We start from the raw sequence: 27,746 nt of genomic DNA on the forward strand, positions 1-27,746 counted from the left end.
CCTGATGTCTCTATGTACAAGCATGTACCTCCAATATAGAATAATTAGACTGCAGAACGGTGAATTGCCGCGGTTTTCTTTGACTTTTTCTAGTTGCATTGGAATTTTCCTTAGTTAGTTGGACATGCTTAGATGTATGAGGATAACTATGCCTTTATCATGCCCAAAATGAGCAAATATTTTTTTTAAAAAAATATGTGACCTTATAAGAGAATACATATTGAGACATTTATTATTACTGGGTATTGTGAACGTCTTCAATTTAATTTGAACTCCCGGCGACTATATAAATATTTCTTCTCTGGAATATCCCATACTCTATTCGACCCTTCAAGATTCCCCATGCCATGTTCATGATGTCCCTAATAATATCCATCCATCTTGTTACTGGCCGTTCACTTTTTCTTTACAGTTCTGTATTTCAGCATAATACGCTATAAAATATAGCATATTACAGCATGTTAAACTGTCAGGCAATAGTAATGGAATTTCAGGTTGACGGCCTTGTCATGTCTCGTGTAACACTAACTGGAGAAGGAAGCTAAATAGCTGATTATAGAGTTAAATATGTTCAACAACTGTGTATGAAGAGAGAAAAAAAAAGATCAAAGATATCTAGACAACCCCGCTCTTTATGCTCTATTAGGGGAAGATGACATAGTGGGGAACTCCTTCCTGTATTAGACTACAGATTCACTGGCCAAGTTGATGGCTGGATGTAATAACATTATTGGATATCCCCCAATATCAAATAAATTATAGATTTCTTACATGTTTTATTGATGACCAAAAAATGATCAGAGTGAACCACCAGTGGTATTTATAAAAGGATTGATCTTATGTAGAAAATCAATGCCAGGTTCCATTGAGTTCAATGGACTTAATGTAGTTTAGTGCTGGCCGCATTTGGTCTATATTATTTTTTTGCTGGACTTTTGAGTCCCATAAGAAAACAGTATATGCTCAAAAATGAGCTTATTGTAATAGATTATATTTGGTTTATTGAACCGGCATGGCAACACTGCCATATGCATCAGCACACTGCTCTACCGGTATGTCGGCATATACCAAAGAGTGGACGTTTACTTTAAGGATCAAAACACAGTGACCAGAATATCTTAATGTTCTTAATAAAAATCCATATTCCTTACAAGTCCTTGATTTCACCTTTCATGCTGCTTAAATTCCATGCTTCCTTTGATAAGGCTTCCTTCTTCCAGTAGACTTGTTTATAATAAAGAATACGAAGGAACCAGGCAAATAAAACCCCCTAAAGATTACATGTAATAGGATCATTGAGAGAGCACAACAATAAAATAAGTCAAGCAGTTTAATGCTATGAATCTTTGATCCTTTCCTTTTACTTTTTATTCACTGTAATTTGAAAAAAAAAAAGGAAAAAAATAGAAGACGTCGTCTCCAGCTGCCGCTCGATGCGCAGCAGAAGGAACAATACAGTCTGTCCTCAGATGACAAAGCAGCTGACTTGTCAATAGGTAACATCAGGTTTGGGTTTTGTGATGCTAATTTGAAAAGCAGAATTCGCCTTCTGCAGATGATTTTTTTCTCGCTTTAAAATAAAGCGTCTCCCTTTCCAGGTTTTTTTTTACTATGATTTCATTAGGAACGCCGAGACGCGATCCAATGGATTAAAGCAACAGGAGCAATAGATACCAGGAATCGCATGAAAACATGTCTGGATGAGTTCTGAATGAAAGGATAAAAGAAGTGTAATGTTTATAGATTAAAGGTTACTTCTAGTTAAAGGGAATTGTGAGAACATAATATAAAAATCACAATGGTGGCATTTATACACCAGGTTTGCAGTGACCCCCCCCCATCCCTGTAATTTAACACCATTGTCTGTGTTTATTATCCATGTACTGTGACATCGCTAGGTGTATTATTTTTATACAGTGTGACAGTGTGATTTATACTGTAATATCACTGTCTGCATTATCCCTATGCATTCATTGCTCCTACACTCTGACATCACTATGTGCATTATCCCTATGCATTACCCCTACACTGTGACCAGGGCCGATTCTGGGGTCTCTGCCGCCTGAGGCAAACCTCAGGCGGCTGCCCCCTCACTAGCACCCCCCACCCCCCCACCGTAACCGAATCACCCGCGCCTGCACAACCCCTCCCCCCCGGCCGGCCCTGCAGCCACTCACCTGTCCTGCAGCAGCCGTCCCATCCCGCCACCAACGCTCACCGATGTCCCGCGCCGTCAGTCAGCAGCTGTCATCGCCGCCAACGCTCACCGCTGTCTTCCCGGCCCTGCAGCCGCTCACCTGTCCTGCCTCAGCTGTCATGTCCCACCGCCATCGCTCACCGCTGTTCCCTTCCGTGCTCCCGTGCCGTCAGTAAGCAGCTGTCATCGCCCTCCAGCGGGTCGTGAGTGCCCGGGGTCAGCAGGGGCCGTGATGCCCCCACTGACCCCGGGCACTCATGACTCGCTGGAGGGCGATGACAGCTGCTGGCTGACGGCGCGGGACAGCGGTGAGCGTTGGGGGCAGGACGGGACAGCTGCGGCAGGACAGGTGAGCGGCTGCAGGGCTGCTGTCTGCCGCCCCCTGCAGGGGCGCAGAATCTGCCGCCTGAGGCGGAATACTCATTCCGCCTCATGGCAGAAACGGCCCTGACTGTGACATCACTATGTGCATTATGCCTGTGTATTCATTACCGCTACACTGTGACATCACTATGTGCATTATCCCTATGCATTCATTAACCCTATACTGTGACATCACTGGCGTATTGTTCCTGAAGTGTGAGTTTACTGTTTACATTATACCTGAGCTCTGACATTACTTTGTACATTATACCTGAACTGTGAGATCACTGTGTGCATTATATTTATGCTGCAACATCACTGTGTCTTTTACCCATGTACTGTAATATCATTGGCATTAAATGTACTTTAAAATCACTATGACCATCATCTCTGTACTGTCAAATTACTATATGCATATATGTATGTATGTAGGAAATTACACTTGGCATAGAGCAGGTTTAACAATAATTATACATAGCACTACTAAACTGTCTATCCTAGTTTTGAAACTACCAAAAATCCATTTGTTGGGGGGGGGGTCTGTATTGTGTTTCTATCCTTCCTGTTTTAGCAGTTCCCAGAATGCAATGCTTTCCCTCAGCTGATCATCACAGACCCATCACAATCACAAAAATTAGTGCTGCACCTGCTTTTGGCCAGTCAGTGATGGTGGATCACTCAGGGGATTGGGGAATCCAGCTGCACCTCCTGTGACATCACGCCCTGCCCCCTCTCTGCATCATCAGCCTGTGCTCAGCAAACACACACAATGTGAGACAGAGGCATGGAATATTTGTCTCCTAAGGGGGGATAGCAGCAGGAGCAGGATACAATGCAAATTGGCACAGGTGCCATTTTTCTTCACTTCCTGGATTTCTATCAGCTACCAGTGTGGCAGAACCGCACAGATATGGTAATACATTGTATAGACACATCTTTATAACTTTTAATGTACTTTTAATAGAAAACAAGTTTTTCTTATCTGGAGTTCCCCTTTAAAGATTATTCTGCTAAAATATAACTTTCCATATGTTTCTGCCCATGGTGAGACTAAAAATTCATTCCATACTTGTTATTATCTTTTCAGTCTCCTTCTCCCAGTTCTGAGCTGCTGCTTTCTAATGAAGACACAAAAAACTGTGTTTGAGCTTTTTTCTTAATCTCTCACTTCCCCTCCCTTCCAAGGCAGCTGATGTAAACAAGTCCCTGGCAGGCTTTATCTGCAACTTTGTAGCTTATCTGTAATGCTGTGAGGGTTAAACTGAGGTCAAGTTGTTAATTAACTCACTGTGATTAACCCTCCTGACTTCACAAAGATGCAGATAGGAACTTGTTTACATCGGCCATCTCAGAAAGGGGAAGGGAGGACGGACAGAAAGAGAGAAAAGCTTATACACAGTTTTTTGTGTCTTCAGCAGAAAGCAGCAATTCAGAATTTAGGGAAGGAGACCAAATAGATAATAACATATGATAATAGATAATAGATAATAACAATAGATAATAATAAGTATGGAAGGAATTGTTAGTCTCACCATGGGCAGTTATGTTTGAGTGGAATACCCCTTTAAGCCCATACATGTTACACTTCTGCTGAATAGCATAATGAGGTGAAATATCCCCAAATTCCTTATTGGTTTACATATTGCATGAAGAACTTCCCCTCCCCTTTAACACAAAAAACCCTACAAGCCTGGCATCCCCTCTGTCTCAGGATTCAGTGCTGCCATAACTGAGCTGTATTTTAGTAGGAACTCATAAAAAATGACCTAAGAGAAGCAATAGTAGGTTGGACTCTACAGTAACTATTAAAATGTTGCAGGTGGTGCAGTTTTCAGCTGCCGTTAGCTGCTCTACAATTAGGCATTTGGTTTCTAGAGGCTTTGAGAAAAGCTGGAGGTGAGCAGCGGGAAACACACAAAGAAGACAAATAAGACTGAAGACAAGAAAGGTGAACTGTGATCACTCAGAAAGCTTCGATAAAAAGAACAGCCTACCTGCAGTCCTATGTAAACTGAGGTCAAATACCAAACTCAGTTTTTCTATAATATTATATTGACTAAAAACATGGACACTTTCTTCCAGAAACAACATGTCTCTTGTAATTAGTATGGGTTTTTGCAGCTCAGTTCTATTGAAGTGAATGGTGCTGAATTGTAATACCACACATAACCCTAGGGACAGGGGGGCGCTGTAAATGCAACAAAGTAGGTGGGATGGACCCCCACCTATCAGACATTCATGGTATAATAATGGGTGGTTGGGATACCCTTTTAACCCAAGAAATCTTTGGAAGGTATGTATTGTTTGCCTCATGTCTTAGCTGTGATCTTGAAGGACTGGTGCCCTAAATTAATCTCTGTGTTCGCATCCAGTTACAGGCATTACCCACAATATGCACCACTACGAAAACATATGAAATGACTCATGAAGTGATCACAACGTCCAGGGTTCTTTTTTTATAACTATTTTATTGCTTCATTAGTTTCCCTTTCCTTTCTAAATTCAGCCAGGTCTCTGTCCACGCTTTTGTCTCCTACTGTTATCAATGCAATGCATCAATCCGCAACAAATGGCTCCATTTGATCCATAACTGATTTTTGTGACTGCCGGGAACTAATAAGAGCAACAAGGGAGGCAGAAAAGTGACATCATGCTTTCTACATGGGGTTTCACTTAAATATTTTTCTCTATTCTGTGACATGTTAACTCTTATTTATCCTTTTTTCTTTCTACGAAAACAGTTTCATGAATAATATTTTTGAGATAGGTCTTTCAAACAAAGGAAATCCGCTCAGATATCCAGTGCAAAGAGAATATTTCATATCTCACTGGCCTCCACTGTTGCAAAACATCTCATTTTATGGCAGACTATTGCACATCAGTGGGGTTGCAGCACCTGCTGCCTTTATTCCTGTTTTCCTCTTTCTGTAGCATCATTCAGTACATGGCTATGTTCACACTACATATATTTTCGTAAAACTACGGCCGTTGTTGCACATTGCAACACCAGCCATGATTATTACGAAAATATATGTTACCTTGCCATCCATGGGATCCCAGCCGGAGTGTGTACACATGGTATGACATGTCAATTTTCTGCGGCTGTTTTTGATTGAATAGCGGCCGCAGAAAACACTGTCCAGCTGCACGCTCCATAGTGGGCAGTGGGGAGTTCTAGTGTGGGCACGCATAGATGCATCCGCATCAGAACTAAGCAGTCCTAAAGATCATCCAGCCGGTACTGCAGTACCGCCAGGTGTGATCTTTTCAGAGACCGTCCGGATCACGAAACGGACGGTCTCTTACAGTGTGTGAACATAGCCCAAGGCTGTAAATACACCACTTTCTGTCTGTCTCTTTCTCTGTCTCTGTCTCTCTCTGTCTCTCTCTCTGTGTCTCTCTCTCTCTCTCTCTCTCTCATGGTTCAAGAGGGTTTTGGTTTAAGAGCTCACAGTTTTTCAAAATTGTGACTTGGTTTAAGAGAATTGCTTTGGTTTAGGAGCTCCCTGTACTGGGTAGGAGCACGAGTGGGTGAGGGGCATGGTCTGCATAATGGGGTCTACAGCCCTGTACTCTGACCCAGGGAGTCTCCCTCACCTTCCAAATCATAGCAGATCCACTTCAGGCTGGGGCTTACATCAGGGGACAGGACTGTGGAAGTAATCTCTCCATAGCTGTAACCCCTCTCTCCCCAGACAGAGAGTGCTGCATGTATGTGCCCACATCTGCCCTGCTCATTCCTTCATGCTCCCTGCACTCTCTGTCAGTCCTTGTGTTTCCCATCCTCTCTATTACTGTACAGTAACTTATAATATCACATATTCTGCTGTTTCTGAATGTTGTTTTATTTGTTTTACATGTTATTCAGAATAATAAATCGTTATTTTTGGGGTGTGGAACCAATTGTCTGCATTTCTATGATTTCTTATGGGAAAAATTGGTTTGGTATAAGAGTGGATTTGGATTACAAGCACAGTCCCAGAACGAATTGTGCTCATTATCCAAGGCACCACTGTATATATATGACAGGGAAATGACAATGTGGGTGTTACCCATATTTCAAATTAGAAGATTAGTAAACAAACAACAAAAATAAGTATGTTTGTTTTCTTTTTGTCCAATCATATCCTCCCCCCCTCAAAAAAAAAGACTAAAAAGTGATCAAAAGGTTAAATCTACGCAAACATGGAACAAATAAGATAATATAAAAATAAAGCAGACAGAGACTCCTAGACAGAGAATTTTAAAAGTTTTATAAATTTTATTTATTTTAAGAAAGTTAAATTTTTTAAAGATGAAGTAAAACAAGACAGAAACTATACAAATAGAGCATCATTGTAATTAGAGATGAGCGAACGTCGAGCATGCTCGAGTCCATCCGAACCCTATCGTTCGGCATTTGATTAGCTGGGGCTGCTGAACTTGGATAAAGCTCTAAGGTTGTCTGGAAAACATGGATACAGCCAATGACTATATCCATGTTTTCTACATAGCCTTAGGGCTTTATCCAACTTTAGCAGCCATCAAATGAGGAACGATTGGGTTCGGATGGACTCGAGCATGCTTGAGGTTCGCTCATCTCTAATTGTCATTGATCAATCCTAAGGAATAGATATAACATCTGTCATCCAGATTTGCAGAATTAGTTTCCCCCCCCTATTTTGCAGCATAATTTATTGTATTTATTACAAAGCACATTTGGTCCTAAAAAAAATGTGCACTAATGTGCCTCTAAAATTTACAGGGTCCTTAATGGGTTAAAAGGGGAAATATAACAGTATCTATCTATCTATCTATCTATCTATCTATCTATCTATCTATCTATCTATCTCCTATCTATCTATCTATCTATCTCCTATCTATCTATCTCCTATCTATCTATCTATCTATCTATCTATCTATCCATCTATCTCCTATCTATCTATCTATCTATCTATCTATCTCCTATCTATCATCTATCTATCTATCTATCTATCTATCTATCTCCTATCTATCTATCTATCTATCTATCTCCTATCTATCTATCTATCTATCTATCCATCTCCTATCTATCTATCTATCTATCTATCTATCTATCTATCTATCTATCTATCTATCTCTAGATATACACAACGATTGGGTAACATGCACCTTAGCAGAGGCAGAGCAGACACTCATGTTGCTATGTCAGTAATAGACCGCTCTGTTGTGGGAAACTACAGTCCATCCTTTCTAATCAAATAGCAGTTATTACTAGAATAATAAAAATAGTAGTTTCGCTTTTCCTGTAAAGTCTACACTTTGGATCTATTTTTCACCACAGATCAGTCAGCGTGGTGCCAGGTTAATGGCTGGGAACCTATTAAAACACTACAAAATGCAATAAAGCAGGACACAATTGCTTTTCTACATGATACCTTAGGATAGATGCAGATGGAGAGTAAAGTAACCTCCAGATTACACAAGAAGCTCTATCTCTTGCTTTTTCTGTGTCTTCCTTCATTCATAATCTTAGGGTAGGAGCATTTAGGGAAGGTTCTGACACATCTGAATTTAGTATTTGACATGTAGCTCATGTTGCGTTGTGAGATTGATATATATGGAGCATGCAGACAGCATAACAATAATGTGTCATACAGCCATGTAGATTGATAGAAGCTCAAACTGCACCTACAAGGTTGTATTTGGATGGACCTTTAGGGATCATTATTGTGTCAGATCCTCTGATGGTCCAGTCTCACCCGACATGCAAATACAATTGATAGATAAGTATCAGGCTATGTTCACACTATGTATCTTTCCGGCCGTAGTGCGAACCGCAAATATACACACATAGTTTTGAGGTTGATGCGTTTGCTTGAAAGTATACGATATACGGCCGCACAGTGCACACTACGTATGAACTTACGGCTGGATCGTATACAGCGCCGTGAAAAATGAACAAGACCATTGTTTGAGGACGGAAATGTTCCAACTCACGGCCGTGGATATCCTTGCGGTCCCGTACAAAGTACTTATTTCAGCCAAATTGAACGTGATTTTTAGATCCAAAAGGTTCTGTGTGGTTTACTGGGCTGGGTGAAGATTTCCAAGTAAATGACCTGTTTCAGATCGCTTCGAAACAAGCTAGGAAAGCATAACTGTACTGCGGGCATATGTTCGCGGTTCGCCCGCATGTTCGCAATCCGGTCGCATGTCTATTTTTCCCACGGACGTACTTTCAGCCGCACATGTACTGCTGCATACGAACTACGTCCGGACTCATACGTAGTGTGAACATAGCCTCAGGCTATGTTCACACAACGTATCTTTTGCATAAATCACGGCCTTTGTTGCAATTTGCAACAACGGCTGTGATTTATGCAAAATAGGCGTTGTATTTGAATGAACTGAATCCCTGCGGGAGCGTGTGCACGTGGTATACGCACCGGACAGGATTCCAACCAAGACTGACATGTGAGTTTTGTGCGGCCGCTATTCATTGAATAGCAACTGCAGAGACATGTTATAGTTTGCTTAGGGTAGCTCAGAGGTGGGCAAATCTATGAAGACCTGCCCTAGAGACAGAATCTATTTTATTATTATTGCTGATGAAATACAGCCGTCATCTCTCCAACATATTACCTCAGACATGTGGTGTATTAGGTTAAGGTTGATGCAAGGTTCTCAGACCTGTGAAGGTTTATAAAGCTCTTGTAGATAAAGAAGTAGAATAAATATGTAAACCACCAAAACAATGGCTGTGATCAATAAAAATAAAATTAACACTAAAAAAAAACAACTTTTTTTTATCATTTTTTAATTCTGTCTTGGTAAAAAAAAAAAAAAAGGTTGACTATTTCCAAAGCACAATCTGTACCGTAGCTTCCCAACTCTTGATTTGTGATAAATTAAACATCAATATATGAGTTTATAATCCCAGTATGGTTTACAACTTTATTAATAATTTTGGCCGGCGTATATCTTCCTGAAGAGCTGTCATTTTTTCCATGTTAATCTATTATTTAAAATTCTGTCTTGCAGCACCAATCACCCTTTGTTCATGGACTAATCAGAGAACACATCTCCAAAGCTCGCTCCCTCTCTTGTGTCTTCCAAGTCTCTTTCTTGATTTTTTTTTTCTTAGCCTTGTTCCCTGGCGAATTTGAGGCTGATAACAAGCTGGGTGCTTTTTCTGACTCCTCAGGGGAAGGCAGAACCATGTAATTATATATAATGAATATAACATATAATTAAGTCATGAAATAATATTAATTATAGTGAAAGTTTAGAGAAAAAAAAAGGGAGGCAAACGCAAAGGAGCAGAAGGGTTATTTGCATGACATGAAAAGGGAAAAGATGCCTGGAGGCCATTGGGGATTTTCATGGTTTGACAATTTTTATTACAGTGTTTTAAATGGTTTTTAGACTTTTTCTATGTAACAAACATCATGGAATATGTATACATGGGCTTAATTAGTATATCAGAGTCAATACTTAATATTTTACAAATTTTTCTTTTTAATATATAGGGACAGCTGCCATGTTAAAAAATATAGTCCATTCTGCAGGCAGCATGTTATAGAGTAGGAGGAGCTGAAAAGATTGATATATATTGAAGTATTTATAAGTAGTCAAGTGGGTGGTCCTACTCAGTAACTGAGAGCTCCCTCTATATGTACTTATACAAACATAGTTATCAATCACTGATTAGCACCTCCCACGTGACTACTTAGCACAGAATCAGCACAGGTTGACACACGTGATTCTGATACTTCTCCCACAAAACTATAAATCAGTCTTCACATTGGATTGCATTTTCAAAGTGACAGATTCCCTTTAAGGATGATCGGCTGAAGAGATCTCCATGTATAGCACAGCGTCCATGAGGTCATTATAATTCGCTATATTCATTTTAAATCTAGACTCTATAGCACTGGTATTAGATTATTTTATGTATAGGGCAGTTATTAAGCTGATACTATATGTTGCTATTAAACAATCACTGCAGGGTGGTATTTGCTGGGTTGTATGGCGCTGTTCTTTAGGACAACACAACAGCAAAAACTTTGTCCATGTACATTGTTGTGCTGTGGATTTCTCCAAGACGCAGTCGGTGCATTAGGAATTGTACTGAGGCTCCCACAGCTTTCAAGGGAAGCTTCGAGGTGAAAAGAAGTGACATGTCTACCATTAAAAGGGGCATTACCATCTAGTTAATTTAGCCCCTTTTCACTTATTAAGGAGAGTTGTGCGACGAGGAAAACCAATGCTGTGGCTCCTGGTTGCACGACTAGGAATCACTGTATAGCCCTAGCCATAACGTTTTAACGTTTGTTATGAAATAAAGTATTTCGATTTTAATCTTCATTGGAGTGCCGGAGCCATCACTGTTTTGTGCATCTAGCCCTAGCCATAGCCTGTTCTCAACTTATGGCCATAATAACCAATAGAATGAGCACACTATATCCACCAGGCCTACCAGCTACTGTCATGGATAGTGAAAGTCCTAAGGGCAACAAAGGGTAACTCTTGGTCTTACCTAAGGGGGCAAGTGGTCCTGAGTTAGTAATAGGACACCATAAGATTTGCGAACAGCAAATTCAAATGCACAGAGACTCGGAAATGATACAGCTGTCTGCACTAGGTTATAATGTATTCTCAGAAGAGACAGTCATGATTGTCAGAGTGAGTGTATAGAGGAGGACCCATCAGCTAGATGAATCACTCCTGCTACACTATTCTGGCACAGACTGAAGCTCCAATGGCCTATGAAGGAGAACCCAATTAGTAGAGAGCTCCACCAGTCAAGCTGTAAGATGATAAGAGTAAGGATTAGCATTCTGGTCAATCCTTGTGATAAGAGTAGATGTACAGTATCCTAGACATGCGACAAAGATGAAACTGACAAGAGTTAGGGATGCAGACTGGGGAAAGGGGATGAGGCACAGATGACAGATACCTAGCTAGAATCAGCAGTGGGCGTGATGGGAGCGCTCACAGTAATTGAGATGTCTACAATATGTTGGGCATATAAAAGAAGTAATACCACCTTTTCTGTTTCCCAGAGATTTGATGGAACTGACTGGGGAGAGGGATGTGTATATAGAGCCTCTCCTACAACTCAGGAGATAGAAAATTTACATGGTATATTCAGTATATATACATACAGAATGTACATAGCCACAGAAAGACTACTTGTTACAATACTTTTTTACAGATGAACTTTAGACAGAGGTACAGTGCAGATTGCAATTCACTTCTTCAAGTACTCCCCATTTGTTCAGAATCTGTACAAAGCATACAGGAGGTGCAGAGATTCCAGATGTAAGAGGCTATACTTGTACTATAAATGGCATTGAACAAATAACCGCTGCTCCTAGACAAGGATAAGTGTTAAAGGAGAAATCTGGCAAAAAATTTTTAAATAAAATCTGGTGCAAGCAGGGGCAGGGGGGAACATAATGAATAATGTATACTTACCCATTCCCATGCTCCGCAGAGCCATATTACCATTTCCGGACCCCACCAGTCTCCTCCAGCCAGTCAGTGATTAGGGTGGGACACCACTGCAATCACTGCCTGGATAAGTGAGCAATCCATCAACCAGCTCAAGTACTTTCACCCTAGTTGTAACATAGCAGGAAGCCAGGGGAAAATAAGTTCTAGCGCTGGATCCGGGAGTGGTAATAATGTAGAACTGGGGAGGCATGGAGACAGGTAAGTATACTTTCTTTTTTCTTTATTATTATTATACACCCCCCCCCCCCCCCCGCCTGCACCAGACTAAATATTTATTAGACTTCCCTTTTAATAGTTGACATGCCTTTTAAGAGGTTGGGAATTGAAGCTCTCTCCTCTAGGTGACACTAGAGAACAAGCTCTTTTCTAGCCCCATTACATTGCATACTTTTTTGGGGGAGGAAAACAAGTTTGTTTGTTTTTTTCCCCAGGTAACATTGTCCAAAATACCTACTAGAAGCTGGGACTCTGTAAAAAGTATACGTACTCAATAGATTTTACATTAGGGTCCACGATGCCCCTAAACATCTCTGTATTGATGTGTCTACATAATGTTGGCACCTTTACCGCATCATTGTACAGTGCGTACCTAGGTGGCTTAGCTAGCAAACCCTTAAGAAGGAACAATATTTCAAAAACATCTCTAGGACGCCCATAGCAGGATCCCGAATGCAGCGATCACTAATTGAAACTAATTACCAGTATATTATTTTGTAACGTATGGTCTTTTTATCACGTTCGGTGTTTTGGTTAATGAAAATTCACACTTTATCACCCCGGCAGTTTAAGTGCCAGAAGTCATAGATACATCACAGTGAAAGTGGAAACCTTGAGAGGACAGCCTGCGAGACAGTCACAAATGTGCTATATCCTAAATCAATACAATAACTAAGGTCACAATAACATCTGTCTTCTCTAGTAACTAGATAGGATTCGTTCCATTCACTGATTTTTCATGCAGCTCACTTCATGCGTTAAAAAAGATAATGTTAATAAAACAAATATCCTACTTTCTCTGTTTTTCTACTAGAAAACATGTGACTCCAAAGAGAAACCCTATAGCTTCTATTTACAGGTAATTATCTATTGTTGAAGGGGGGGTGGTACTGCTCGTACAGTATATAGTACTAGGTAACAGATGGTGCTGACAATGTACACACGAGAACAGCCAAGACACAGTAAAACCTCATTTTTGGATAGCTTCATCCTATTAGTTTTTAGTGGGGGGTTGGTTTCCCTGTAGAAGTATATAGTAGTATATAGAAGAAGGTCCCCTATAAACATTGCCTAAAAAGATGGCTAAAGCAAGGTATACTCTTTGGCATTCAGAATTCCTAATAGGATCTATGGACAGGTTGTCTAGTAAAGTCATCCTCTTTAACTTCTGTACAGTGGCAGTCTCCCACACTTAGGCTATGTTCACATTTTTCTGTATTTATATATATATATATATATATATATATATATATATATAGTTTTTTTTTTTATGACATCCGTCATTTCGCATTTTTGGTGCCTGTCATTACAATGACAGCTGTTGCTACATTATTCTAGTTCAGGCCCTTTTGGAAGTGGTTCTTTATTGAAGGTCCACAGAATTTAGTAATAAAAATGTTGAAAGGACAGTAAAATAAAAAAAAATGTGTGTGAATAACTAAAAAATATCATTTATTTTTTTGCAAAATAATGTCCTTGAATAATTGTCATAAACTTAAATTTGACATCAGTGCAAAAAAACATTCATTATTGGGCGCCCGTCATTCCATTGACTTCAATGCATTTAGTTGATTTCAATTATAGTTTTGTAATAACTTACTTTTTAAAAGATAAAATTGTACGCCTTCTCTCTCTCTCTCTCTCTCTTTTTTTTTTAAGGCTATGTTCACACTACGTATATTTCAGTCAGTATTGTGGATTAAAAACACAGAAAGGCTCTGTTGACACAATGGTGAAATTGAGTGGATGGCCGCCATATAACAGTAAATAACGGCCATTATTTCAATATAACAGCCGTTGTTTTAAAATAACAGCAAATATTTGCCATTAAATGACGACCATCCACTCAATTTCAACAGTGTGTGAACAGAGCCTTTCTGTGTTTTTAATCCACTCCTGGTTTTGGTTGCAATATGAGGACCACAATACTGACTGAAATATACGTAGTGTGAACCCAGCCTTACAGAGTAAACAAGGGTTTAAGAGACTTGACAGGATTTGCAATTACATAGTTAATAAGGTTGAAAAAAAGACAGTCCATCAAGTTCTATCAAGTTCTACCTATAACCCTGCTGTTTCAGGGGAAGGCAAATGGCCAACTGCCCCATAGCAGAGAGAAAATTCTAAATATGCCTAATATGGCAATAAAAGAAATCCCTGGATCAATGTTCTATCACCAGAAATCTAGTACCTTATCCTCAGGATTGGTGAAGCCTAAACCACCAGGACTGCTACCAGCTAATCGCTTAAGGTCCCAGGATGGTCTGAACCTGCCGAGGTTCGAGTTCGTATGAACCCGAACGCTCAGCATCAGATTCCCGCTGTCTGGCCGCTCCATGCAGTGGGTGGATACAGGCGGTCCTCTGGCTGTATCCACCCTCTCCACTGAGCGGGCAGACAGCGGGAATCATTGCCGAGAGTTCAGGTTCGTACGAACCCGAACCTCGGCAGGTTCTGACCATCCCTAGTCCCAGGGATCACACTAATTAAAAGTCTTGAAAAATCCCTTTAAATATAAGAAACTCTATGGACATTCATTTACAGTATGTCTTGTTCGAAGCCAAGAGTTAGCGCCCATAGGACAATGCTATAATAATGATTTCACCGGAGCAGAAATAGCTCAGATCCTGCAGTGTTATGAACCAATTCCTCAAGGATCTGCTCTTTAGCAGACATAAAGCAATTCAGCAATGCATATTCTCACTTTTATTTTGTATGGTTTTAGTAGTGGTGTAGCAATATGGCGTACAGAGTAACCGTCACAATCAGGCTCTTAGTCTAGGTAATCTATAGGTATCCAATGCATCATTTGCTACACGATTGAGTAGTGGTGTAGCTATATGGGATATAGGGTGGAACCAGAAATCAGGCCATAAACTCATTGAGCCTTTAGGTCTCCAATGCATCATGAAAAAACAGCAGCAGCACCACCACTATATAAGAGAAGCCCATAAACACAATAATAACTTCACGACTGCTGGAAAGCATCATTCGTTATATTACAATAGACAACTACAGCCCATAGATGTTGCAGAACTGTTTGCCATTTAACACAACTTATCACAATATTACATTCTCCTAGCTATGACTTTACATAGGGTTGCATTACCTATCACAATAGACAAGCAACACATCCCAAGAGGGCTAAATGACATTCAGCTGTGCTACATCTATACATTTGCTCAAACAACTGCCTATTGTCCCATTGCCCCACTGCATTTTCTGGAGCATCGCTGCCCATAGTGCTACATGATCAGGCCAAAGACTGTGTAGTAAAAGCCTCCAAGGAAAAGATCTTCATGTGCATGGGCTGTTGTATAATAGCATGGTGAATCCTGTACGGAGTGTTCGTCATTGCAAGTCCGTTGATATATAATGCCCAAGGTATAATCGAGAATACATGCTTCAAACTAACAATCCATGTTGATAAAATGCGGACACAAGGGACTTCTGGATGAATAATGTAAAAGTCCTTCGCGACTACAAATTCAGATGTTCCTCGACAAAAAGAAGCCGAGTAATTACAGGGTTCTGTAGGTTTTCCGTCAAGCACAGAGGAATCTTAACACAGCTAGTTGATCTTATTTAGCTTAATAAAAAAAGAATTTGGGCTACTTTACATTAGCCCTTGTCTCACATTTATTTTTTTTTAGTTTCCCTACAGATCAAGCAAGCAGTGGTCTAATGTAAAGACATCAGCTATTTTTATTCCACTTAAAGAGAGATGCAGCCCTATTATAGCCATTGGCTGTATCCATGTTTTCCAGGACTCCCTAGGGCCCCACTCAAGTTTTTTAGCCGCTGGTATTTAAATGCCACACGACCAGGTTCAGATGAACCCAAGTGTATTCATCTCTAATGATTACTGTATCTCTCATATACTTTTCAATGTGTCTTTTTCCCTTTCATACAGACTGCTCCTTAAGCCTCTTCCACACAGACTGCTCCCAAAGCCCCCATCTCTAATGTTCTTTTCACTGCATCACCTACCCTATCACACAGACTGTTCCTTATTTCCCTTTCACACAGACTGCTCCAGACTGGTTTCTATGCCCCCATCTTTCACACACCTCTACTCATGGCCCTCACTGTTATAGGCCGTTATAAGCTACTCCCTCACAGATTGCTTTTTATGTCCACTTGACACAAAGACTACTCCTTATACTTTCTTCTACGTAGACTGATCCTTATGCCCCCCTCTATACAGATTGCTCTCCTCTCCACCTACCCTGCTTCCTATGCCACCTTATCTTTCCAGGTCTGTAGCAAGAAGATGAATGCTGATGGTTCAGCTTCCTGTTTCCTCCCTGAACTCATCATAGTGCAAGAAGAAAAAGGACTGTGCAACTGTAGCTATATGGCTGCACAGTTCTCTCTATGATAAAGTAGTACTCTGCACGATTATTTAGGGGGGATAGGGTTTGTAACCTGTGCAGCTGTGGTGCTGAACAGCTGGCACCTAGGGGGGAGGGGGCCCCAGAATATTGCCCAGTTTGCACCCCCTAATATGAGCGCTGCCCATAAGCTTCTTGCATAAGGCTTTGCTGTTTTGTAATCCACATATATCTAAAGAGTTGAATACTTAGTATGATTCTGCAACTTAGTAAGATCTGCATCTCTCTTATCCCTGTGGTTCTTAACAACATATTAAACCTCCATAAGGTCTTTGTAAACATTTAAATTACATCAGTAATATCACACATATTGTTCAGTACAAGAACTTTCTAGATACATGGTGCTACACAGTACATGATGTATTAGCGCTTTTGGCTTGTGTATACAGTCATACTTGTCAAGTGGCACCTCGCCATATCAGCTCCGCAAAATGTAGAAGAAGAATTAAATCACCAATTTTCTAATTAGCTAATCACACACTATTCCCATAATAGCGTTATAATTGTTCATCATGTCACTGTTAGATGGAGTGTCTTACCTATTGCTGTAAAATTCCTAAACATGATAATTTTGTCATCGGCAGATATTACAAGAAACTTGCCACTGAGATGATGACCGAATCCTGTGTTCACTCAAACATGTTATTTATCACGTATAGTTATTATTTTTATTTTTTAATGGATGATGCGACTAAATAAAAGTAATGACTCATTCCAAATAGCTTGAGAATAACAAATGATATAAATATAGGCAAACTCATCAGAATAAAAATGTAAACATTCTCTACGATTATGCACGATCAGGGAACTTGTGTCCCCAAATCAGGAAATTTGCTTATTTCTGTTTTGGGGAAAAACTCTAATATGGCCACAAAGACAATTTATATAGAAGAAGCCCAGCATAGGAAATGACTAATCTGCATCATACTGTCATACAAAGAGCTGTAGGCACTGGACAATCACAACCAGCAATAACAAACAGCAACGGTGCAGTGCCTCCACAGGGAAAATGAAGCATTACATGACTGCCACTAAAATCAATGGCCTCTGGGTCCTCCAGCTAAACTAATTCTGATATAGATGTTACCATTCTCTACTTTTATGTGTATTTTAAGTTGTGGTGTCATGAAGAAAACTAGGTCTATAATGATGTATTATATCACATGAAACATTCCAAATGTTTCTTAAAACATATCATTTGAGAGTGATAGACTCACTAATGTCCCCATGTACTGCTTAGTTTCATAATCTCTCGCCCTCAGTAACAGCCCGCTAGGCTTTCACTGGGATGCTCATGCTCAGTTCCATCCAGTCACATGATCTGTCTCATTAGTACTTGCAGTTGGTTTTCTTTCTCACTTCACATGCAGCAAGGGGGATTTTGGGAAAGTGTCTGCACAGTTGCATGGCAACAGCGGGGTCACAGCTCAGAGAGGCAACCAGAAAGTAATCACAGATGTATAAAGAAGAAAAATAGTACAGTGATGTCAGCGGTATACAACTGATTTCACCTTGTTTTCCTTATGACTTCATTTCTTTAAGATTTTTCCCCTAAAATCTTTGAAAAGAAAGCAGAACCTTAAAGGGGAATTCTAGGAAAAGGAAAAAATTCCTGGTGGTCAGGGGCTGGGGGCAAACATAATAAAGAAGCTATGCTTACCTGTCTCTGTACCCCCCTCCTGTTTCTCCCGGCTTCCAGCATCATCATCTCCTAGCAGGTAGTAGCCAATCAGCAGTGTTTGTCCCAACACAGTCACTGACTGGTTGAGTGAGCATTTATGTGCCAAAATGTGACGTCACAGGATTAAGTGCTGCAGGAGGCTTGTGAGGGTCTGTGAGCAGTGACACTGAGCTGTGGGGCACGGGGACAGGTAAGCATAGCTTCTTTATTATGTTCTCCCCAACGCCTGCTGCTTTAGATTTTTACATTTTGCCAGAGTTATCCTTTAAATGTTATCTTCTAAAAAATCCTAATCAGGTAGCAATTATAGCATGATTACTGGCATTCCTACTGTATTGGATGCCCACTCTACCTAATCAAAGTGGTGCCCATGTTGGAAGGGACCATAAATAATAACCTTATTACATCTAGCAGTTTTTGCGGCCCCCAAAAAACACCTAGAAAATTGCATGTTATTTTTTTCGTACCCTCCATGATGTAGTGCTTGTTACATTTTCTCCCATAGTGCATATTAATATAAGTGCCTTTCTATGGTGTTTTTCAGCTCATTACAAGTCTCATGATTGATTGTTCAAGGAGTTCTCACACAGAATTACACATGTTCCTAGCTAACATTTTGACGCATTGTTGTTCCAGAAAAAAAAAAAAAGCATCATCACATTTTCCAGAATATCCAAAATAATATGTGTTAAAACAGCTGTAATATGGCAAATGTTTAATTTCCCTGCAGCACCGCAGGGGTAATGAGGCATTACATGGTGCCCATTGAAATCAATGGACTGTCTGTTTAAAGGGAACCTGTCACTGTCAAAATGTCATTTAATCCATCAGGATCATGTTATGGAGCAGGATATGCTGAGCAGACTGGTATATACTTCTATCGGAAAAGATTCTGTATAACTGTGTTTAACATTTTCTTCATTTAAAACTTTGATTATTCTGGACTTCGGAGGCCAGTGTGTGGTCCTACTCCATGTCTGACTGTTATGCCTTTGTGCACACTGATACAGAGAAGGCAGCCAATCACTAAGTAAAACCGCCCACTTGACTCCTAAACTCAGAATGAATGGAAGTTTAAATGAATTTACATTGAATCTTTTCCCACTAAACTAAATTTTAGTTTGTTCAGCTCCTCCTGCTATATAATAATGGAAGATTGAACATTTTCATGGTGACAGGTTCCCTTTATTGCATAGACATGCGGGATCCCCCGGAGAGAGACACATACTTTGTAGTCACACTTTGCCGTGACCACTAATAGGATATTTAAAAGTTTTCCAAAATTCTTGAGAACCCTATGAAAAGTATAATAAACAGCACTGAATTATAAACAGCTCTGGAAAGTACTGTATGTTCTTGTTGTTGGTGGTGGTGGTGGTTACTTTTTATTAGTAGTTTGTTTGTTTTTTTAGTAGTAGTTTGTAATACTGAAAAAAGACAAGGTATAAAAAATGAATCTATTGGTATTGCCAAAAATGTTTCCTTGGCTTGTTCTTCAGGTGTGCAACATGTGAATGATACAAACTGATCGTCAAATTCCACTCATCTGTCAATGTTGTAGATTATTTCTTAAGAGACTGAAATTGGCTGGCCAGGATCAGCTTCCCATTAATCTTACTCACATAGGGTATGGTGAAGGAGACTAAAAGAGGCGCACTGAAGGGGGAGCCGTGCTGCTCCTAACCAGGTGATGAAGCAAATGTAAAAGCTTCACTCTATCTATATCACAGCCTTGAGTGAAAGCTATGTCATTTTTTCACATTTTCCCAGTACTTGGTATGCACTTGGCATCGTACTGCTCCTGTTTCATAAAGGAGGTCATTTCTCTGGCTTAAGCAAATGCTGCTGAGATGTCCGTCTGCTTGTTTCCCCATCCTGCTCTCATGATACCACGTGTTTGGGTAGATTTTAACTAACTGGAAATTGCGTCGCCTGGTTTATTCGGGTGAAATTTGAGGATCGTGAGGATATTCAATGCAGATAAGTCATGCTGTCTTCATCTGCGAAAACAAGGTCTTCCTTGGCAGGAGACCAAAGATTTAATATGTATATGGGCTCTGGATGTCAGGTTCACTTTTGTTAAATAGGCACTGGGGCTTATGATGTTGTATATACTGTACAACCTTACTTGCTTAAGACACAATACTTGAGAACCGATTATCCTTCTGAAACTTTGAGTAGACTTACGAAGAGTTACATGGTTCTTAGTGATCACTTAGCAGGCCACTTGGCTTGAGATCAAAGTCAGTGCTCTTAACACATTCACCTAAGGACCTTGTGCCCTGCAAATAGACACTTGCAGATGATCCTGCTGAGGTCAATACTAGCTATGACTGCTAAAGACGCATTTTTTATCATGGTGTAAATCACAAGTCTACAACCTCTGGCCCTCCAGTTGTAAAGATGAGCGCAACTCAAGCCCTAAGCCATAGGCTGTATTCATGTTTTCCTGAACTCTCAAGGGTTGAAAACAACTTTTGCACCCACTGGTAATCAAATGCCAAGACTTCCAGGTTCGAGCAGACTTGTGCATGCTTGAGTTGGGCTCATCTCTAATGGTGGACTTTATAAACAGTAATTTAGAGCATCAACCGAGATATGTTACTAGCTATCGGCAGCAAATACATATATTGGGTTTTGTCCTACTAAAACATTTAATTTCAGTTGTTATCAACAGCGGTTTTTGGTTGGCCTGAAGATACCAGAGTATTAGGCACAAACTTATGTCCAACTAGAGAACAGGCAGAATTCAATGGATGGTTTTAAGGATAAACATATCAGTAAAGACTTAGGGACTAAAACTGTATAGTCTGGAAGAAAGAAGGGAAGGGGAACATGATCGAAAGCTTTAAAACAGAAGTTCTGCTATGAGAAAAATCTTTCAAACTGCAGAGGCAGGGGGGAATATAAACCTCTTCATTGCTGGATCGGTGCTCCGCGAGCCCCGTCGGGCTCCCGGATCTTCTGCAGAGCCGGCATCACGACCAGGTTGATGGACTGCCCACTCAGTGAGTCAGTGACTGGGACAGGATGCCGTTGCAGTCATTGATTCGATGAGCGTACAATCCATCAGCTGCAACGGGCATTGTCCCCCCAAGTCATCAAAACGTGGGGGGAAATGCCTTTCGCTGGGGTGCCAGTGGCTGTCTGATGGTGCATCGTGGGCACAGGGAGAGTTAAGCAATGATTAATTGTTATGTTCTTCCCTGCGCCTGCTGTCTGTGAGATTTTTGCAATGATCGCACTTCTCCTTTAAATATGTTAAAGGACTAAATAAGGTTCAAGAGTAAAGCTTTGTATTAGTAAACTAAACACAAGGGGCCACAATCTGAGGTTAGTTGGGGTAACACTGAGCCATATGAGAAAATATTACTTTACTAAATGAGTTGTAGATGCTTGGAATAAACTTCCAGCAGTTATGGTAGGTAAATCTACAATAACTTAATGTAAACCTGCCTGGGATAAACATATATGTATCCTAAGATAATAAGAAGGGAAATACTAAAAGGGCAGACTAGATGGACACAGTGGTCTTTTTCTGTTAGCAATTTTCTCTTTCTATCCTTACAGAAGTTATCACTGAAATGACTCTTTCTATCTGAAATGGTGGGAGGATGGAAGAAGAAGTTCCTTGAATGAAAACATTTGTAGTGTAACAACAGTAAATGTGACCCTTGTAATATCAAGCCAATGGTATGTATATGATTACAGATCAACAGAACAGCACCAGTCACCAAACCCATGCCAGATCACCTAATATCGTGTCCAGCTAACCTGGAAGCCCAATATCTAGTAACAGATACAATATAACACCTACAGTATATTGTACCTACTCAAGCTTTTTATCAAATTTAGAAACCTACCATGTACCCCTAATAGCTAAAAGTTTCATCAAGTACTGAAGGGCCATCATCAGGAAGTCAGCAGACCCCCACAATGTGGGATCCAATGCAAAGTATTAATAGGAAAGCCAAAGTATACCAAAACTTTTGTCCAATCATGATGTGTTTTTATGGTGTAGGACAGTATAGTTACCAGCTCTTAATAGGTACTGCTCTGTATATGGTTAAATCTTGCTTTTTACTGTGCACTGTGCTACCTTGAACATTACTAAAAAGTAGTATTATATATACAGTACAATGTCTATAGCCCCTTATACTTATAACGTATATAGGATTCACAAATATTCCTATATTCCAATGTTATCCTAAGCAGATGAACATTAACCACGGCAATATAATGTCCATTACCCTCATGATTAAAAAGTTACCTAAACTGGTACTTAGTGAAACATCACCATCCTCCTCTAGAAGACACAGAACGATAGTTTATACATGTCTGGCCCTACATACTGTACACCACACAATCCATGTGTTTATCTTCAATGTTCAAAACGACTGATTTAGCAGAGCTGAGTCTGTGCAGCGTGAATACACAGTAGTTTAATGCAAAGAAGCCACATTGTCAGATAACAAAATCCACTTTGCTGCATCATAATGGGTGTACTCTGCTGCTATATATATATATATATATATATATATATATTTCTATATTATAACTATGAATTATATAATTATATACTAGAGATGAGCAGAAGTCGAGCATGCTCAAGTCCGATCGTTCGGCATTTAATTACCGGTGGCTGAAAAAGTTGGATGCAGCCCTAAGGCTGACTGGAAACCATAGATACAGCTCTGTCCATATTCTCCCAGACTCCCTCTGGCCACATCCAATTTCTTCAGCCACCGGTAATCAAATGCCAAATGATCAGACTTTGGCATGCTTGAGTTGTGCCCATCTTTAATATATATACACTCACCGGCCACTTTATTAGATACACCTGTCCAACTGCACGTTACCACTTAATTTCTAATCAGCCAATCACATGGCGGCAACTCAGTGCATTTAGGCATGTAGACATGGTCAAGACAATCTCCTGCAGTTCAAACCGAGCATCAGTATGGGGAAGAAAGGTGATTTGAGGGCCTTTGAACATGGCATGGTTGTTGGTGCCAGAAGGGCTGGTCTAAGTATTTCAGAAACTGCTGATCTACTGGGATTTTCACGCACAACCATCTCTAGGGTTTACAGAGAATGGTCCGAAAAAGAAAAAGCATCCAGTGAGCGGCAGTTCTGTGGGCGGAAATGCCTTGTTGATGCCAGAGGTCAGAGTAGAATGGGCAGACTGGTTCGAGCTGATAGAAAGGCAACAGTGACTCAAATAGCCAACCGTTACAACCAAGGTAGGCAGAAGAGCATCTCTGAATGCACAGTACGTCGCACTTTGAGGCAGATGGGCTACAGCAGCAGAAGACCACACCGGGTGCCACTCCTTTCAGCTAAGAACAGGAAACTGAGGCTACAATTTGCACAAGCTCATCGAAATTGGACAGTAGAAGATTGGAAAAACGTTGCCTGGTCTGATGAGTCTCGATTTCTGCTGCGACATTCGGATGGTAGGGTCAGAATTTGGCGTCAACAACATGAAAGCATTCATCCATCCTGCCTTGTATCAACGGTTCAGGCTGGTGGTGGTGGTGTCATGGTGTGGGGAATATTTCCGTGGCACTCTTTGGGCCCCTTTGGGCTTTGGGCTCTTTGAGCATCGTTGCAACGCCACAGCCTACCTGAGTATTGTTGCTGACCATGTCCATCCCTTTATGACCACAATGTACCCAACATCTGATGGCTACTTTCAGCAGGATAATGCGCCATGTCATAAAGCTAGAATCATCTGACTGGTTTCTTGAACATGACAATGAGTTCACTATACTCAAATGGCCTCCACAGTCACCAGATCTCAATCCAATAGAGCATCTTTGGGATGTGGTGGAACGGGAGATTCGCATCATGGATATGCAGCCGACAAATCTGCGGCAACTGTGTGATGCCATCATGTCAATATGGACCAAAATCTCTGAGGAAGCTTCCAGCACCTTGATGTATCTATGCCACAAAGAATTGAGGCAGTTCTGAAGGCAAAAGGGGGTCCAACCCATTACTAGCATGGTGTACCTAATAAAGTGGCCGCTGAGTGTATATATATATATATATATATATATATATATATATATATATATATTTTAACCGTAAAAACAAAAAGAGAAGCTAATGCAATCTTATGCCAATTGTATCAGTCACATGATATATACAGTAATGATCCTACAGGCAATGAGTCTCCTGACAATCCAACCACTGACCAGCACTACAATTATATGGCTGAAACCAGGGGGCAATAGCTCACATCCTATTACATGGGTAAACTTTAACTTTGTGGTTTATTGGTATTCAGTGACCAATAGGAATTTTAATAAGCTCTGATACGTGATATCAGCAAAACAGCAAAATGTTTAGGCTTCTTACCTGGCCGGTGAAGATGATGCTGTTGAAAGGTTTGCTGATGGAGGGTTCCCTGACAGAGTAACAGCACACAAGCACTTATCCACAAATATACGACCCAAGACATTGCACAGACCATCGCCATTCTCTAGATGAAACATGGACATTAGAAGTTATTGTTATTGACCTTTGACATCAGGGAGGATCCTCATAGAAACAATTAGAATATATTGAATGACCTCAAAGTCTGCCCTACTACACCACATATAATAACATAAAAGGTTAAGAGCATAAAGGCTGCCCAGGAAAAAGTCAAGCCAGCAGGGACAGATGAACCACTTACAAGTACAAATGGTTCTCTAATAAACTAACTGTCTGCAGTTTCATGTCATGACAAATTTACAACCTCCCGATAAATAAATAATAATGGTAGATTATGAAGGCATAGATGGAGCAGAGCTGAAATTGTCAATTAACTCTTTAAGGAATGGGAACAGAGAATTAGAAACTGTACCTACAGCCATATGACTAAAAACAAATAAAAAGGCATAGGTGAACCTATAGATAATGCTGTGTGACGCAATAGGCAAATTACTTAATCATCTCTACTATGTACGAGGAACCTTGGTAATAATAACTTAGATGTTATCAGACTTATAGGTTCTCATGAGTTGATTATTTGTGAGCGAAAATCAGTTCCATGGATCTTGTTTGTGTAGATTGTGCGTGGAATTCTGCTAATCCCATTCATATGAATGGGACAGTCGAAGAAATGTCTGCAACAAATCTGACGTGTGTGAACTTACAAATTACTCACAGCCTGTGCTGATCTAGAGACGGATACATATGAAATAGACAGATTGGAAGACAGAAAGATGATAGATAGATAGATAGATAGATAGATAGATAGATAGACAGACTGATAATGTCTGGATGAATAGAGAGATAAATATATAGATAATAGATGCATGGCTAGATAGATAGATAGATAACAGATAGATAGATCAATCGATCGATAGATAGATAGATAGATAGATAGATAATGTATGGCTAGATAAATAAGGGATGATAGCTGTTAAGTAGACTAATGATTACATAGATTTTCTATTAGAATGTTTAATTTCTGAATATCAAGAAACAATGTGTGAATTATGATAATAACAATTTTGCATTGATGAATTTTACATCATGTCTCCTGTGGGATGGGTCTGGTCATCTGGGATTTTTTTTTTTTTTTATAAACCAGTCACCCATACTATGGCTAGCACATGGGACTGTCTAGTAGCCGAGTCCTGCAGCTCAGTCCTGTATATTATCTGCTATAATATTACTTTATATCAGCCAGTTAATCAGGGATCAAACACTCTACATATTCAGCCAATCCCACTTTTATAGCGCCTTATTTAATAGTGCATTAGGCTGACTGAGGGATACAGCACGCCAGTCTAGGGGGACATTTCTTCACACTGAAATGCTTATTCACTTGTAAGAAATGTTAAAACCTTTCCCTGACCCTGGAGGAATGGCCGGGTGCAGAGTGTAACTCAGACCATGCTTGAAGATACTATGTGACCACTGCAAAGCATTATTCATCTGTACCTTTAAATTCATGTGTATAGGATTCTAAATGTATTATATCAGATGGATAGAGTGTGTGTGTGTGTGTGTGTGTGTGTGTGTGTGTGTGTGTTTATGTATGCTGTATATATACTTGTATGTATATACATTTTTGGTTATGTTTGTAAATATTACATACATATTTGTAAAGAATCAGAAGATAGATATATAGATAGATAGAATGAATATATTGCATGAATCTATCTATCTATCTATCTATCTATCTCCTATCTATCTATCTATCTATCTATCCATATATGCCAATCTTCCCATACTGATTTGCATTTGGATTTCACATACATTATTGAGAGCCAGAGGGTTATGCTTTCTCTGTACAGGACACATGGGCAGGGGCAGTGTACAGCAGTAGGATGAAGTTGGTCAATCACATAAAACTTATCATCAACAATTCATACTGTAGACCAGGCTTTCCCAATCATACATATGAGTTCAGAGTTATATAATAGTATCAGAGTTAATGCGCTAAGCATAGTGCAGGCAAGTTACCCAATCCATAGTGTGGTATCACCCTATGATCAGAGCCAGATGTGTCATTTATCTATACACTCTATTCACATTAAGGAAGCTTATCACCAGGAGGTCTCCTTATCCATCAACTTGCCCCATATTTTGCTGCTACCTGCTCCCCATTATCCACTGGCTCACCTCCTGCTACCTCTCCCAGACCCCTTATAATATCTGATCAATAACTCATTTCATGGCAGCCCTTCTCCCTCCTAGCTGTAACATCATATATCCCATGACTTTTACCATCTGCATTGTGTCTCTTTCTTACCTGAATAATCCAGCCAGGGGCAGGGAGTTCCAGGGACATTCATTGGAATGATCTAACACTTTTTAAAATCCATTTGCACCAAAATAAGCCTGGTTGAAGCAAGCTTTTCCCAAATAATCTTCTTGCTGGGGATTAGTACAAGGTGCTGTGTGCTCTGCTGCTCACTCCTACAGGATTTGCACAAGAGGAAAGAGACATCACAGCTCTGACTGTGTTGTCAGGAAAAGTGGCCAAGATTTGGAGGGTGGTATCTTGCTCATTTTCCTCCCTTTAAATCCTTTTCCAGCATCACCTTGTTGTGCACACAGCCTTAGTTGTAGCAGGACAAATCCTTTCCTTGCAGTGCTGGATGAGCCTCTGTGTAGAGGAGGCAGCAGCTGTCTATGTGCTGCCTATACTGAGAATGCTGCCTGTGACTACTCTGTGCATTCCTTCTCTGGAGCCTATTCTATGTCTTAAAGGGGCATCACACCATTTCTCTCGCAAACTGCCCAGCCTTCTGTGACTGCCCACAAAACTTCCAGTGTCAGCTGAAGTGTCTCATTACCCAAATCGATTTCTTATCCAGAGCCACACAAATTCATTTGAAATATGTCCTCTATTACTTGCAAGTATGTAGTAAGGCTGAGGATGTGAGGAGCAGATGGCAGATGAAGCTAATTG

The 27,746-nt window shown here is 40.3% G+C and overlaps 1 protein-coding gene across 1 annotated transcript in view; it reads right to left on the minus strand.

Annotated features, from left to right (window-relative positions):
- TAFA1 (TAFA chemokine like family member 1) overlaps window positions 1-27,302 on the minus strand; it is a 312,201-nt gene extending 284,899 nt beyond the window's left edge. Inside the window, exons 1-2 of the mRNA XM_069968782.1 lie at window positions 27,084-27,302; window positions 24,695-24,818 (exon numbers count right to left, since the gene is read on the minus strand). Coding sequence (XP_069824883.1) covers window positions 24,695-24,818; window positions 27,084-27,122 — 163 coding nt within the window. The 5' untranslated portion in view covers window positions 27,123-27,302. The remainder of the gene's footprint in view (window positions 1-24,694; window positions 24,819-27,083) is intronic.
- Window positions 27,303-27,746: the final 444 nt, after the last annotated feature.

The sequence above is a fragment of the Dendropsophus ebraccatus genome, chromosome 4, assembly GCF_027789765.1.
Source record: "Dendropsophus ebraccatus isolate aDenEbr1 chromosome 4, aDenEbr1.pat, whole genome shotgun sequence".
Classification (NCBI taxonomy): Eukaryota; Metazoa; Chordata; class Amphibia; order Anura; family Hylidae; genus Dendropsophus; species Dendropsophus ebraccatus.